At 55.5% G+C, this 14,948-nt stretch overlaps 1 protein-coding gene across 6 annotated transcripts in view; it reads right to left on the reverse strand.

Moving 5' to 3' along the window:
- Positions 1-31: 31 nt before the first annotated feature.
- The window catches only part of SLC12A6 (solute carrier family 12 member 6), a 29,668-nt gene continuing 14,751 nt past the window's right edge, over positions 32-14,948 (reverse strand). For 3 of the 6 annotated variants that reach the window (XM_077315784.1, XM_077315783.1, XM_077315787.1), the window contains 23 exons: positions 14,408-14,452; positions 11,621-11,715; positions 10,935-11,066; positions 10,208-10,354; positions 9,873-9,927; positions 9,613-9,743; positions 9,176-9,417; positions 8,318-8,532; positions 7,873-8,031; positions 6,781-6,879; positions 6,575-6,632; positions 5,966-6,140; positions 5,377-5,495; positions 5,122-5,220; positions 4,799-4,918; positions 4,345-4,449; positions 4,032-4,200; positions 3,586-3,781; positions 3,304-3,473; positions 3,089-3,220; positions 2,450-2,826; positions 1,865-1,998; positions 32-1,749 (listed from right to left, as the gene is read on the reverse strand). In XM_077315784.1, the coding sequence (XP_077171899.1) occupies positions 1,658-1,749; positions 1,865-1,998; positions 2,450-2,826; positions 3,089-3,220; positions 3,304-3,473; positions 3,586-3,781; positions 4,032-4,200; positions 4,345-4,449; positions 4,799-4,918; positions 5,122-5,220; positions 5,377-5,495; positions 5,966-6,140; positions 6,575-6,632; positions 6,781-6,879; positions 7,873-8,031; positions 8,318-8,532; positions 9,176-9,417; positions 9,613-9,743; positions 9,873-9,927; positions 10,208-10,354; positions 10,935-11,066; positions 11,621-11,715; positions 14,408-14,452 (3,266 nt within the window). In that variant the 3' untranslated portion in view covers positions 32-1,657. The remainder of the gene's footprint in view (positions 1,750-1,864; positions 1,999-2,449; positions 2,827-3,088; positions 3,221-3,303; positions 3,474-3,585; positions 3,782-4,031; positions 4,201-4,344; positions 4,450-4,798; positions 4,919-5,121; positions 5,221-5,376; positions 5,496-5,965; positions 6,141-6,574; positions 6,633-6,780; positions 6,880-7,872; positions 8,032-8,317; positions 8,533-9,175; positions 9,418-9,612; positions 9,744-9,872; positions 9,928-10,207; positions 10,355-10,934; positions 11,067-11,620; positions 11,716-14,407; positions 14,453-14,948) is intronic. The other 3 variants (XM_077315786.1, XM_077315788.1, XM_077315785.1) reach the window with 3 other exon arrangements.

Here is a 14,948-nt window from a genome sequence, read left to right on the forward strand (position 1 = left end):
CAAACAGACCACTGAAAGATTATAATATATATATATATAAAAAGTTTATTCCTTACATAATTCAGAAAGCCAAAAAAAAAAAAATCACACCCTCAAACTTGATGCCGTGTAAACAAGATTACATCCTCAATAAATTAAAAAGCCTCTCGCAACGGAAAAGGGGAGAAACAGCTGTGTGAGAGAGATTTCCCTTTCGAAACGAAAACGGGAAGAGAGGCTGGAGACTCGTCCGTTTTAAGGCTTACTCCGAGGGGGGAGTGTTCCCTGCGCGCTTATCGAGCCGGGGTGTGTGCGGAGGAGAATTACAGATCCGTCATTGCGGGTGGGTAGGATGACAACCGTGGGAGCACCGCTGTCCCCAAATTCCGGGGAGGTGGCGGGGAAATACTTTCCCAAACTTCACAATACAGTACGGGGCGGGTTCTCACAACTTACACGCCTGTCCTACAAAAGGGCCGCTCTTGATAGTTTGGCATAGGCCGGGGATGGCCAAGCTGGCTTTCCAGGTGGGACTACAATTCCCATGAGCCCCTGCCAGTGCATGCTGGCAGGGGTTCATGGGAATTGTAGTCCATGGGCCTCTGAGAGAGCTACAGTTGGGCCTCCCCGAATAGAGTTCTCTCGGCTGAGTTTGGGGGGGGGGGAGGAGGAAGGGGTAGTGGCTCCAGCACACGGGAAGCCCTGAGGGTCTGTTCCCACAGCCCCTTTTCCTGCCCTGCCCATGGGCTGCCTCCCGCCAAGACTCTGCTACCTCTTCCCCTTTGTCCCTCGGTTCCATGCCGGAGCAGACTCTGCAGACAGCAAGGAGGACAATGAAACCCTACCTTCTTCTGCCTGTCATGTGGGAAAAGCAGCTGCCTCTATCTTCCTATCAACACACCACAGGTGGCTGGTTTTAGAAGGTAAAGCTGAGGAAGCTGAGACCACAACTGAGACCATGAGAGCCCAGAGAAGAGGATAAATACTGTACAAGCCTGCGCCGACCTTCCAAGTGCCCCCTCTCCCGTCAATGGCCAAAAAGGCAGGAAGTTTTTGGCAGAAGAAGGAAATGGCACAGCTGGAGTCGTACCTCCCTCCCTGTTGGTCAGGGGTGGCCAAACGGTGGCTCTCCAGATGGCCACACTTCGGCCACCCCTGCTGTAGGGTCTCCCCACCCCACCCTTTCTGTAGGGCCCTAGAAAGATCACGCTGCTCAATTCTTGCCATAGCCAGGAGAGGGCAGCAGCAACTCAAAAGACGGATGGATGGGAGGAAACCCTAATTTTTTACTCCTTTAGCCCTCCCCAACTCCAAAACACCATTTGCCTTCCTGTCTCTCTTCGTTCAGGGGCAGGAGTGACTGAACCATGGCTCTCCCAATATTCGTGGACTACAATTCCCACGAGGCCCTGCTGGCAGGAGTTCACGGGAATTACAGTCCACGAACATCAGGAGAACCAGGTTGGCCGCCCCTGATTTAGGGATAGGGGAGAGGACATTTCCAGCCTCCGTTCTCTCCCAGCAGGGAAAAGCAGCCTCCAGGAAGTGGCAGCGGGAGGGTTGGGGGCCAGGGGCCGTTGCTCTCCTTGGGAGATAACAGTGGCCGGTGGTGACAGGCAGGAAGCGGATGTCGGCTGGTCCAAAAAGGTCCATCGGCGGGGAGACCCGCTGGCTCCCCCTAGGAGTAGATGGTGATGACCTCGCTGCCACCCCCGCGCACGAGCAGCACACGCTCTAGCCCCTCCGTCAAGACCTCCAGAAACTCCATGTCTGCAGGGGAACGGTAAGTCAAGGAGCCTGCGCTGTGTGGGGATGCCATGTGCCCCACCCTCCAGCCACTCCCTTGCAAGATCCCCACCACTACCGCCGGCGGCGGGAAGGATACAGTTCTCGTCTCCGTCGGGGTTGCGGGGTGGGCCCGGCATGTTCAGCAGCACCAGCTTCGCCTCGTGGGACTTGTTGACGATGACTTCGTTCAGCTTCACTGCCGTGTGCATCCGGCGCACGTTGGACTGGTCCCTATGGTTGAAAGGGAGGGGATGGCCTGGAATAAGCTTATTTCTGCGTTTGTGGCACGCCGTTTTAAAAAAGCAAGCATTCCTCCAAAGAGCACGGGGCCTCAAGGCATGGTCCTCTCCACCCTTCTACATTGACAGTGGACATGTGAGTGAGTTTCAGGCTGACCGGCTGCCCAACACTGCAGGGGGTGTTCTTTGTTCAAGGTTCAAGACAGAGCTGGCAGCAAGGGTGCCAAGAGACAACCATGACCCCAGGGGCATGCTGGGAGTCAGAAATATAAAGAAGCACAGTCCTAGGGCTGGACCCAGTGGGAACAGGAGAGGGATTTGGGACAAATCATCTCGTTCCACTGCAGGGTCTATCCTCAAGCACCCTGAGGAGGAGGAGGGGGGGGGGGCTGTGCACCCTGAGGGGGGAGGGCTGTGGTTGAGAACCCCCTGCCCTGACTCACGGTCGCATGTTGAGCAGGTCTTGGAAGCCCTCCAGGGCCTTGGGCTTCTGCCCGCGAGAAGCCATGTACTTGTCCTTGGTCCACGTCATGTGCACCTTCTCTTGGTAGGTCTCGGTCTCCTCGTCATCGTCGGAGCCAATGCTCGTCAACCGCAGCATGGAGTTCCTGTCCTTCACCAGTTGGGCCTGGGAGGAAGGCGGGTCACTGAAGGGAAGTGCTGCCGGGGGCCCCGGTCCCCTCCTGCCCCGGTTCGACCCGGCCCCGCTCACCTCTCGGTCCCTCTCGGTCTTGGAGAGGCGCATCTGACGCAGCATCTGGGAGCGCTGCTCCATCATCAGGGTGCGCTCGTAGGTGTAGGCGGAGATGTCGCTGTCGTGCTAGAGAGGCCCGAAAAGAGGGAGAGCTGAAAGGAGAGACCCTGACACACACAATGCAGCCACCGCTGGTTGAGTCACCACAACTGGGCCCAGATTCCTCCGCTCTCAATCTGGCGTAAATAGATGCATGTAGGAGACAGGTTCTCCCCTTTGCTTGAAGTGATTAAGACCCTATCTAAGAGCTCCCTGTCTGATGTCTCCCAGCTGCACGGGATCCAGACTGGAAACCGAGTCAGATTCCCCACCCCCGGCCGCTCCTCACCATTTCCACCACCTCCACCTCCGCCTCGATGCGCAAGTGGTACAGGAAGGTGGCCAGGTCCTTCTTCATCTGGATGCTGTTGTCCTCCAGCTGGGCGACCGTGAAGATGCGGATGTTGCATTTGCGCCACACCTGGAGAGGGAGGAGGAGTCGGGAGTCAGTGGGCCCCCAGATACCGCCCCCCCACCCTCTGATTGGCAGCTCCCCGCCCTCACCTTGTGCTGCTTGAGGAGGAAGGGGAGCAACATGAGCATCCCGCCGTCGTGCACAATCCACCAGACGTCGATGTTGCCCTCGGGGAACGGTTCGGCGTTGGCGGGGAAGAAAGTCACGTTCTTCGACACCAGCAAGGCAAGGTGGGCCGCCGTTGTCACTCGCACCGTCCCTGCGTGGGGCAGAGGTGGGATTTGAGAGCTGCACGGCACGGTCCGCACCTCCCCTCTCTGAATACAGAGCCCCTTTTGCCTCCTGCCTCCCCTCCTCGGGACAGACCCTACCAATGAAGGTCTTCCAAGCGCGGGCGTCCTCGCTCTGGCGCCAGGCGTTGGGCCAGCCCATCACCACCGTGTTGTGCTTCATACCACCCAGCCCGCAGGACTGAATGAGGTGGGAGATGCCCTCGCGCACCTTAGCAGCCACCACGATCTGGCAGAAGCCCTTCACCCGCTCCGACTCCATCAGGTGCTTGATGGTCTGAAACGACAAACGCATCAGGGCTGCGCCCAGAGGGCACTGGGGGATTGATTCTCTGGTCTGGCCAGAGGAATGCTCTACCCGAGGGGCAGGAGCCAAGGACTGGTCGCAGCCCCAAGGGCCGGCCTCCCTTCCCTTCCCTTCCCTTCCCTTCCCTTCCCTTCCCTTCCCTTCCCTTCCCTTCCCTTCCCTTCCCTTCCCTTCCCTTCCCTTCCCTTCCCTTCCCTTCCCTTCCCTTCCCTAGATTTACCTGCTCAGCAGCCAAGGCCTCGCTGTAGCACTCCAGGAAGTTGCCCACCATGACCGAGCCGACGATGGTGAGTCCCTTGCCGGCTTTCAGCTGGGAGGCGAAAGTGAGCAGGCGCGGGTGTTTCACGTGGAGGTCCTCGTCCAGCTTGAGCAGCACCAGCAGCTGTGGCCTGCGGGAGAGAAGGAAGTCGGCAGGGGGAAGGCAGAGAGGCGGTCTGAAGCTGCCGCTTGGAAGAGGTCCGGAAGCCCGCACACGGCGCGGCCGTCAGCGCAACGTGGATGCCAAACGAGGCCGCCGATAGTCTCTTTCCTACCTCCAGTTCTTGGTGTGGGGCGGCCCCTCCTCGAGGCGCAGCAGGGCAAAGCGGGCGGCGCTGAGGGAGAGGCCACGGATGCCGTCCCCCCACTCCTTCTCGGCCCTGCGGGGGAAGCACAGAGGCGTCAGCTGTGCGGGGAGCTTGGGAGAGCTGTGTCCCCCAGTGCACCCGACCCCTTCCAGAAGCATTGGGAGGATGGGAAGCATGGGAAGGAGAAACCAGGGGGGCAGCGGATTCACTGGGGTGGGGGAAGAGAAATCAGGAAGTTTGACCTCCCGTGCTGATTTTTTTTTTTAAGCCCAGATCCCAAAAGCTGAGCCCTCAATTCAGAGGATGATCCCCCAGAAACACATAAGCCAATTTGGGATTATCAGCAAGGGTGCCGTAGGCTGGCTGGAAAAAATCAACCGCAGGGTCGGCGGTGTTGAGGACCCAGGGCCCTGGCACTCACCCCTGGAACTCAATGTACTTGTAGATCATGCCGGCGATCACCATGGCAATGATGGCGTAATACCAGGACGAGATGAACATCAGTGCCACGCAGATGCTCATGCCCATGAAGGAAAGAGCCCTGCGGGAAGAGACAGGCGTGCTCTTTGGACGGCCCTCGGCAGGACGCAGACCCGCCTCTTTCTACAGCCGAGTGGGGTTTTTAGAAAGTTCTGAAATTGCACTCGATGATCGAGGCGGTATGTGTTGGTTACGCATCATTTAATCCTTTTCCCTCCCTCTCTCTCTCTCGCTTCCTTGTTCCCGCTCCCTCAGGGCTCTTACCAGTGGTAATACCGAAAGCGGGGCCTCCAGTTGGGAGTGCGCAGGAGGGTCTGCAAAGCGCAGGCCAGGTTGACAAAGAGGTAACACATCAAGAAGAACCTGGGAAGGAGGGCAGAGGCAAGAAGAAGAAGAAGAAGAAGAGTTGGGTCTTGACACCCAGGTGCACAACAACTGCTTCTAAAATGGGCCTTGGAGGCCTCAGGGCAAATCCACATCCACCGTCCCGTCGGGGTCCGTGATGGATTGGCCGCTTACATGGAGAGGATGGGGGCGACCATGTCCAAAGAGGCAATCAGGATCCCCAGTTCAGCAATGCCGGCTGTCAGCAGCAAGGCCCAGGTGGGCTCCCCGTTGGCTTTCCCGGAGCCAAACACCTACACGGGAGAAGGAGAGTTGGTCTTTATACTCCGCTTTTGATGGCCCAAAGGAGTCCCAAAGCGGCTTACAATCACCTTCCCTTCCCCCACCTTGGGGGGGGGGGAGGTAGGACTCAGAGACCTCTAACAGAAATGCCCTGCAAGAACAGCTCTAAGAGAACTGTGACTGGCCCAAGGTCCCCCGGCCAGCTGCATGTGGAATCAAGCAGGGAATCAAGCCCAGCTCGTCGGATTAGTGGCTGCCACTCTTAACCACAACACCAAGTTGGCTCTCCTCACCAATTTGGTTGTCGCAGGGGTGGAGTGGGGGGAAGAAAAGGTAGAAAGACACCAAGCGGCCTTCGTAATTCAGTGAGGGCAGAGAGAGACAGACAGACAGACAGACAGACAGACAGACAGACAGAGAGGTGTCACTCTGGATACATCATTTATCCATGACAAAATGAATAAGCTGCCACCGTCCCTACCCGCAAGAACGGTATGATGTTGTCCTTGGCTATAGCCTGCAGCAGCCGGGGAGCGCCCGTCAGGCTCTGCAGCCCAGCCCCGCAGGTGGAGAAGAACGAACCGATGACAATCACCCAGGGGGAGGGCCAGGAGAGCGTCCCCACCACCAGGTTCCCTTGAACCGCATCGCCAAACCTGTCCAACGGGAGAACGACAGAATGAGACCCCCCAACAGTGTTTCACTGAGAGGACGCACGATTCCCATCCGGAAGGACATCAGGCGGCTGTTTATAATTGCAGAACTGAGCCATCCGTGCTTTGCAGAGGCAGAATATTTAGGGAGGGGCCAGGGAACAGCCTCGTTTCGTCAGACCCCAGAAGCTAGCCAGGGCTGGTGCATAGAAGGAAGACAACCAAGGAAGCATCTGCAGAGGAAGGAAATGGGAAACCCCCTCTGCTTCTCACTTGAGTTGGTGGGATCAGCGTCAGTTTTGACTCGACAGACATACGTTATGTTGGCAAATGAGCTAAAAGGCCACTTTGGGCATCAGGGATTTCGGGCGCTTCTTGGAGCAAACCCAAAAACCACAATCAGCAGCACTGAGGAGAAACCAACGCCTGATACTTACTTGTCTCTGAGAACGACCCCTTCGACACAAGCCCCAAACAGCACCACGTTGCTGAGATCTGTTGTGCCAAATGGTTAAGGGGCTGTCAGGAGTTGGCACAAAAAAGCAGCTGCTAGGTGCACGGTTCGAGAATGCGTCCGGAACGCTGCCCCTCGCCCCTCGCCCCTCGCCCTTCCTGCCTCCCTCCCCTCGGCCCGGAAGGATACACACAAAAGAGGTGGTGAGAATGGCCAGGATGGTACCGATGGGGATAGATTTCTGGGCGTCCTTCAGGTCCCCGGACCGATTCGATCCGGCCATGATCCCTGGGGGGGGGGAGAAAAAGAGGGGAACCCAATGGGAAATGAATGGGCTTCGTGGCTCAAAACCGAAAACGTGGCGTGACGTTTTGTCTTTCATCCTGCATATCGGAGAGGGTCAAAACTATTCTACCATTGAATGTTAAGGAATTATGTTTCTCCAGCGCAGCATGGTGGTTAAGAGCAGCCCCACCTACCTCATGGGAGGAAAAGGTGTTTGTTAGCCAGTTTGGGACTTGTGAAAAGCAGAGTATTAGGGGGGGAAAGCTCTTCTTCCTCTTTGCATAAACCCATCTGCAGAGGGCCCACCACTTTAAGGAGGAATCAACTGTGTGATTTTAGGGTGGTAAATGCGGAGGCGAAGCTTGCCATGACAGGGAACAGCAAAAATAAGAAGAGCTGGTTCTTATTTGCTGCTTTTCTCTACCCAAAGGAGTCTCAAAGTGGCTTACAGTCACCTTCCCTTTCCTCTCCCCACAACAGACACCCTGCGAGGTGGGTGAGGCTGAGAGAGCCCTGATATTCCTGCTCGGTCAGATGAGCTTTATCAGGGCTGTGGCGAGCCCAAGGTCACTTAGCTGGCTGCCTGTGGGGGAGTGGGGAATCAAACCCAGCTCGCCAGCTTAGAAGTCCACGCTCCTAACCGCTACACCAAGCTTCATCCTGCTATAGTTGCAGCTATGGGCTCAAGACTAGCCAGAATTCAGCCCCTGTTCCCCAGGTCGAGAGTCTGACTTGCGCAAAAGCCTTGTAAATCAATGGGAGAGGTCATCTAAGGTCAGCTATCCAGCCTCCAGCTGAGGTCTGGCTTCACGGATGCATCTAAGCCATGGGTTGTCAAACTGCGGCCCTCCAGATGTCCATGGACTACAATTCCCAGGAGCCCCTGCCAGCGAATGCTGGCAAGGGCTCCTGGGAATTGTAGTCCATGGACATCTGGAGGGCCGCAGTTTGACTACCCCTGATCTAAGCAATGGCCACCAGCAGCCCAGCTCTTACCGGTGACCGAGGGGAAAAAGATGCCCACGAGAAGGGTGAAGGAAGTGGTGATATCAGCCAGCACGTACTGCTGGTTCAGGGCTCCCACCACGTCCGCCGAATGCATAGAGGGCTTCTCGAGGATCTCGCCTTTCATCAGGTAGTTGCCCCACAGGTTTTCTGCAAGGAGGGAAACAGAGGAGGTCAGGAGTGGCGGGTCAGCGGGACGCTGTGAAGGACATCGCTCAGGCTGTTCCAGTTTCTCAACAAACCGTCTCTCTCCCTCTTTTCTCCCTAAGGGACTCAAAGGGGCTTGTGTTCCGTTCCAAAACAAAAGCAGAATCGTATCAGCAGAAAGACAGACAGGAGGAAGCCCTCCCTCTTGGGCCATTTGTACCCCACTTAGCACTCCCCAAAGGACTCCCAAAGCGGCTCATCGGAGGGGGAGGGGGGAGAAGGCTCTCACCAGTGATAATGCCGCTGGCCAGCCCTGGGATGCCCTGGATCTCCGTGACGTTGTTGTGGTGGAAGTACTCGTCGCAGGAGGCGTTGAGGCGGTCGCTGGAATTGCAGAAGGCAGCCCAGAGGCCGGTGGTCGTGGTGACATTGTCGCGCTCCTGGGTCTTGGCGCACACGCCGAGGTTGTGCTTGGAGAGGGTGCGGTTGCCGAGCATGCACACGCTGTGGCGGGGAGACTGAATCAACGGGCTATCTTGACCGCAAACGTATAAACTCATCTGAGAATCCTTGCTTCCCCACAACCCAAGGACACTGGGGATTAAGGTTTTATGAATGGGCAGAGAAGGGTACCAATCATGCAGTCCTTTGGACATTCCACAGCCAATCACAGAACAGCACAGTCGAAGAGCTGTTTTTGTACCCCGCTTGCTACTATACAAATGAGTCTCAAAGGGGCTTCCTGTTGCATTCCCTGCCCACAACAGACACCCTGTGAGGGAGCTGAGGCTGAGAGAGCTCTGAGAGAACTGGGACTGGCCCAAGGTCACCCAGGAGGCCTGATATGCCTCAAAGTGGCTTACGATTCCCTTCCCTACAACACACACTCTATAAGGTAGGTGGGGCTGAGAGCGCTCTAACAGGACTGCAACTAGCCCAAGGTCACCCAGCAGGCTGCAGGTGGAGGAGGAGCTGGGAATCAATCCCATTTCTCCAGATTAGAGGCCAATGCTCTTAACCACTATGTCCAGCCAGCTCTGAACAACATCCCAAAACCCACACTTCCCTGCATTCTCTTGGGAATGCTGTGCTCAGGGTTCAGCTTTGAAACGAGGCAAAAAGCTCTGCCTTCCCCTGGGTCTCTTACGTGAAGCTGGGGGGTGCGAAGGAGGACTTTATGGCACCGGCGTAGATGGCCAGGATGGAGACGATGACGCAGGCAAGGAAGAGCGAGGCGAACTTGTTCACGTAGCGCACGCCCACAAACACCACGAGCACCATGAGTATCAGGAAGGCCGAGCCGTACACGCGCATGTTGTTCAGCATGGCCGCCGGTTCCTTTAGAGGATCCTCACTGTGGAAGATGGCTGCCTCGGGAGCAATGTACATCTGTAAAGGAGGGAGGGCACGCATCACCGCACGGAAAGCCAGCTGGATCACGGTTTCAGCTTTGACACGTGCGGCCTCAGTCAGGCGACCACCTCGGGGTCCTGTGGGGAGGGGTGCGCCCGAGCAGCTCTCCATGCGCTCCCCGCAAGGAGGCATTCTGGGCTGGCGCGGCTCCTCCAGGTGCTGGGCGCTTACCAGGAAGATCTCGATGGCTCCCAGGATATACATGGCGGCGGCAAAAGTGGTGCCCAGGTAGAAGCACAGCCCCACGGCCCCTCCGAACTCAGGCCCCAGGGCTCGCGAGATCATGAAGTAGGAGCCTCCAGCTGCGGGCAGGACAGACAGAAGCGGTTAGTGGACTGGAGGACTGGAGAAGTGGGAAACAACAGTCCTGCTTTCCCTCCCTCTACCTCCCCTCCCCGCAACCCCTGTCGGGGAGCCGGTCGGTTACCCACCAGGCACGACCCCATTGGTGGCAATGGCGCTCATGGAGATGGCGGTCAGCATCGTCTGGAAAGGAGGCGGGAAGAAAAATGCAGGTATTGAAATGCAGGACGCCCTCTCGCACATTTTCGATCTGATTGGACGCTTCTGAGTTTGGCTTTGTGGTCTGTTTCTCGCGAAAAGCGAGACTTGCTTTACGTCTCCCTCCAGGTTTCCTGAGTCAGAAAACTCGGCTCCCCCCCCCCCCCAATCCCTCCCACGTCGGCTCTTCCCTCCCGAGACTTGGACACGAAAGACCAGACCCAACGCTTGGATGTGGCCTGGAAGGCAGGGAAGGAGAACTCACGCAGCAACAGCAGATGAGGACGATGGCGAAGGCTTGCAGCACGCCGGCTGTTCCCACCACCCAGGTGAGACGCAGGAAGAGAATCACTCCAAAGATGTTCTGCAGGCAGGGCAGGTAGACGCCCATGAAGGTGCCCATCCGCGGAGACTGGAAGGAGGAGGGTGAGAAAACCAGCTGAGATTGGGTACCTGTCTTTCTGCTGCCCTTCTGCCCGTCCGCCCCAGCCTTGCTCTCCGCCCCCCACTTGGCCAAAAGCTCTTCAAGAACCAAGCTCTCCGGTTAGCCACCCAGTGTGCCGGCCTTCAGCTCAAGGGAAGCCCCTTCAGGCAACCAACTGCCCCATCAGGCAATCAGTTAAGCCAACAGAGCAGCCCTTCTCAATTTTTTGACCACTGAGAAGCCCTGGAAACATTCTTCGGGCTTTGAAAAACCCCAGAAGCGGTGCAATCATGCAGAATACGGTTGGGAAGCAATGTACCTGGAGCCCCTCCCCTCCCCATCACTGGCCAGTTTGGGAGTGGGTCAACATGCCCATATATGGTCAATATCACCCAATAAATGTTAAAAATTCATTTAAACTCTCTATAATGCAGCAAACACGTATGCAAGGTGATGACCCTCAAAATGCCATATCGACATCCCGGCGTTAAGCACCAGTTACTTCCCACCTCCTTTTTCACTCCTTGCTTAAGATGGTACCCCCGTTTCTGTCACCCCGCCTCCTTACCTTAGTGGGCTTTTTCTTGCCTGGGGGGACGTTCTCAGCCTCCTCGTGTTCACGGGCCCCCTGCATGAGGTTGGTGTAGTTGGCCATGCGGTTGAGCAAGGAGGAGACCTTGGGCCGGGTGTCCATCTCTTCCTGCCAAGCAAGAGGGAGGGCAGCAGAAGTTACTGCAACTGGCTACGAAGAAATCCCCTTAAGACAGAGAAACCATGCTCTGGCAGAACATTGCCTTGGACATAACGAAGGAGGGATAGATCACTATTGTATGGGGGGGGGGGTCATATCAGGAAAGGAAAGCAAGGAAGGCAGTGAAATTGGCCTCCTCAGACCCCTAAGATCTCCCTAGAGCAGTGGTGGCCAAACAGTCGCTCTCAAGACGTCCATGGACTACAATTCCCATGAGCCCCTGCCAGCACATAAATTTGATGGCAGGGGCTCAGGGGGACTGCAGTCCATGGACATCTGGAGAGTCACAGTTTCATCACCCCTGTCCTAGAGGGAGAAATCTGGATTAGGGAAGAAGCAAACAGTCCCAGTTGTTCATCTCTCCAACCCACCCCCATGATGGCTTGTGATTCTCCAATTGCCAATTAAATTGCAGAAGGTTGGTTGGTTGGATGGATATGCCTGAGAGAAGGTGTGAGGAAGGCAGGAACCCCACAGCAGCCAGCGAACCACAACGCTCTCACCTCGAAGAGCGCCAAGTTCTTGTCAAAGAATTCATCGCCATCTTCGTAGTTCGTGTTGTTGAGATAGGCATGGGGGTCCTTCTTGAGCCCCGGATCTGTGGCAAAACCAAGAGGACTCAGAAGGAAAGGAAATCCCACCGGCAGCAAGCACGGGGTCCCCCCCCTCATTATCTTACCTGCACTGACCTTCAAGGCGCTAGGAAAAGGAAACATTCCAGAGCCTCCCAGGAGCGCAAATTGCTATTTGCAGACTCTGATAGTGATAAGGACTCGCCCAGGGCAGCTGCTGGGCCCGCAAAGAGAGCAGGATCTACGCTGAGCAGTGAAGGGAAGGGGAAGGGGGGATATTGGGAAAGCGAGGCTGCTTCCACACGCTGCCAGTTCTTACAGAATCACAGCGTTGGGAGGGACCTCCAGGGTCATCTAGTCCAACCCCCTGCAGAATGCAGACACTCACAACTACCTGCCCACCGACTTGGGATTCCCCACTCTTCCACATGCAGCCAGCTGGACAACCTTGGGCTAGTCACACTTCTGATAGAGCTGTGCTTGCAGAGCAATTTGCTCAGACCTCTCTCAGCCCTACCTCCCTCACAGGGTGTCTGTTGTGGGGAGAGGAAGGGGAGGCGACTGTAAGCCGCTTTGGGACTCTTTCAGGCAGTCACAGAAACTTAAGAGTGGGAAGGGGCCATTCAGGGCATCTAGTCCAACCCTCTGCTCAATGCAGGATCAGCCTCAAGCATCCAGGAAATGGAGCTGCAGGTCTGAATAGCATCCCTTCTCCTTGCAGTTGGGAAAAAATTCCTTCCAAACACAGCCATTTGCTGTTCACCCACAAGGGGTCCGCTGGAAATACGCTGCTCTGAAGAGTTAAATGGCACGCACCCCAATGCACTTTGCGTGTGATCTGCAGGAACCCGGCCTATGCCGAACGAAGGCCGACTGGGACGCTGTACTCCTCTGACAATATTCTTACCCTGAAAAGCTGGAGTCATGGGGAGGGCGGGGGAAGCAGGAGATCACCTTGCTTGAGAAAGCTAAGTAAGCTACTTGCTGGGGAGCCCTTGGCATTCTGCTATATTTTAACATTTTTCATGCAAACCTCAAGGGTAAAAAAAAAAAAAGGTTTTAAAACACACAGAGAGAGATTTTTACTGCTTAATGAATACGTTTATGAGCCCCTGGGGAGTCCTGCTTGTAGCTCAGCTTGCTGTCCTTAACGTTCCCCTCCTCGATCCCATCTAGACACAGTGAGACTCAGAGATGGGCTGCCAAGTCTCCAAAGCCCACCCACATCAGCACATTAAGGCTGCCAGGACCCAGGTGAGCCTGGGGGATCCCCCGGAATTATAGCTCATCTCCAGAGTACAGAGATCAGGTCCCCTGGGGGAAACGGCTGCTTCGGAGGGGGGACTCGACAGCATGACACCCCAACTCCCCTCCACTCCCAGCTCCACCCCCAAAAACTCCAGGCGGGCCACCTGCAGCATGTGCTGGCCTCTAGCTTTTCTGCTGCACGTGGAAGAAAACGCTTCTCTCTCCCCCACCCTTCCTTTCTCAGAGGCGGATAAGCAAGAAGACAGTGGGTGAGGCTGAATACCTTCTGACCGTAGGCAGATTAGAGACCTAGGTTTTTCCTCCAGCGACAACAACCAGAACAATTGCTGCCCAGCCCTACCCAAGGAGCCTGAGGCATGAAATCCGGGCATCTGCCTGGACCAGCTACGCAGCCCGCCCCATTCCCCCCCCCCCCACAACAAAAGGGTACGATTAACCACAGGAGATGCCTTTCCTTGTGCTATCTGCACAGAACTGAGCTGCAGGCGAGGGGGAAAGGGCGTGCGGGCATGCGGCCCAAAGATTTCCAGGTGAGGGGTGTGTGTGTGTGTGTGTGTGTGTGAAGTAATCCAAATCCTACTGCCAGAAAATGCCAGTTCTAATACAGGAAACACCGTATGCTTCTCTGGAATGGGATCCAGCCAAATGCTTCTGCACACCAAAGACCGAATAAACTACTGACCATCCCCAGGCTCAAGAAGAAGGAAAACGGAGAGGTCCCAATAGTTCAGGGATGACCGACTCGCTTTGAAGTCCTCAGAGAGCCTCTGATTCGCCTCCCCAAATATATGAAAGTGAGTTGTGGGGTGGGTTACTCGGCTGCTGGCAGGCCTCTGCACAACAGCGCCGCATCCCTTGGCGTTCTAGCAAAACGGTGGGCAGAATCCATCGGCACCTTTGCTCCAACAAGGAGCATGCAGTGAATACCGTGTAATGCTACATAACACGGAGACATATGGCAGCCTTCTGTGAGGATAATGATCTATGGTGAAGGTGAATGGCTCAAAGGTCTAGAGCAGCCACCGTTTGGCCAGCCCTGGGCGATACCATGCTGCCTTCGCTCCCCCAGAAATCACTAGGGCCCTTAAGAAATATCTGCTAGTGGCCCTTATAAATATCTGTGCCTGTCCAGTTTGCCTTGGAAGGGGGGAAAGGGAAGGGACACCCACGTCAGCAAGGTTCTCCCGTCTGCTTGCCTGGAGACAGCCTTTCTTTCCCCCAGCCAGTGGCTATCCATGCCCCTGCCCACACAGGTGTTCAGAGTGTGAGTTTTATTCCCTTCATCGAACAGCACAATACAGAGAAGCCATCACTTGTCAACAAGGCAGAGAACCAGGAAACAATTATGCACTCAAACAGGCACCTTGGTGAGTCTTAACAGTGGGCAACGAGCACACACAAATACACACACACACCACACATACACAACGCTTCTCTGCAATACTGTACCTAAGAGCTGATACTGTTCCCCAGTGATGGAGGTTTGACTCACATCTGAAAAATCAAAAAAGAAACACAAAAGATGGGAAAGAAAATGAATTGCAAAATAAAAGAGAAAATGGGGTTCAAAGGGGATCGAACCTGACTTCCCCCACCACCCCAACCCCACCCCGGGTTTTTCAAAACCAAAAAAAAAAAAAAAAGCTGCAATGATGGAAAGAAGAGCTGAGAATATTCAGAGGTCCTTTCAGGGTCTGTGGTGAACTACGGGCACCTACTCCCTTCCAAACAGAGTGGGAAACAATCATCAATAATCAATAACCCAAAAGAACAGAGAGGGTGAGTGGTTTAGCAGGGCAAACTCTTACCTGGACAGGTGGGTTTGATTCCCCAATCCTCCACAGCTGGGTGGAGCTTTTTCATTATTATTATATTTTGCTACCCCCCTTTTTACTCCTAAACTGGCTATCAAACACCTTTCCCTTCCTCTCCTCACTACAGGGACCCTGAGAAAGCTCTAAAAGAACTGCGAGAACTGGCCTGAAACCGA

The sequence above is a fragment of the Paroedura picta genome, chromosome 16, assembly GCF_049243985.1.
Source record: "Paroedura picta isolate Pp20150507F chromosome 16, Ppicta_v3.0, whole genome shotgun sequence".
Lineage (NCBI taxonomy): Eukaryota > Metazoa > Chordata > Lepidosauria > Squamata > Gekkonidae > Paroedura > Paroedura picta.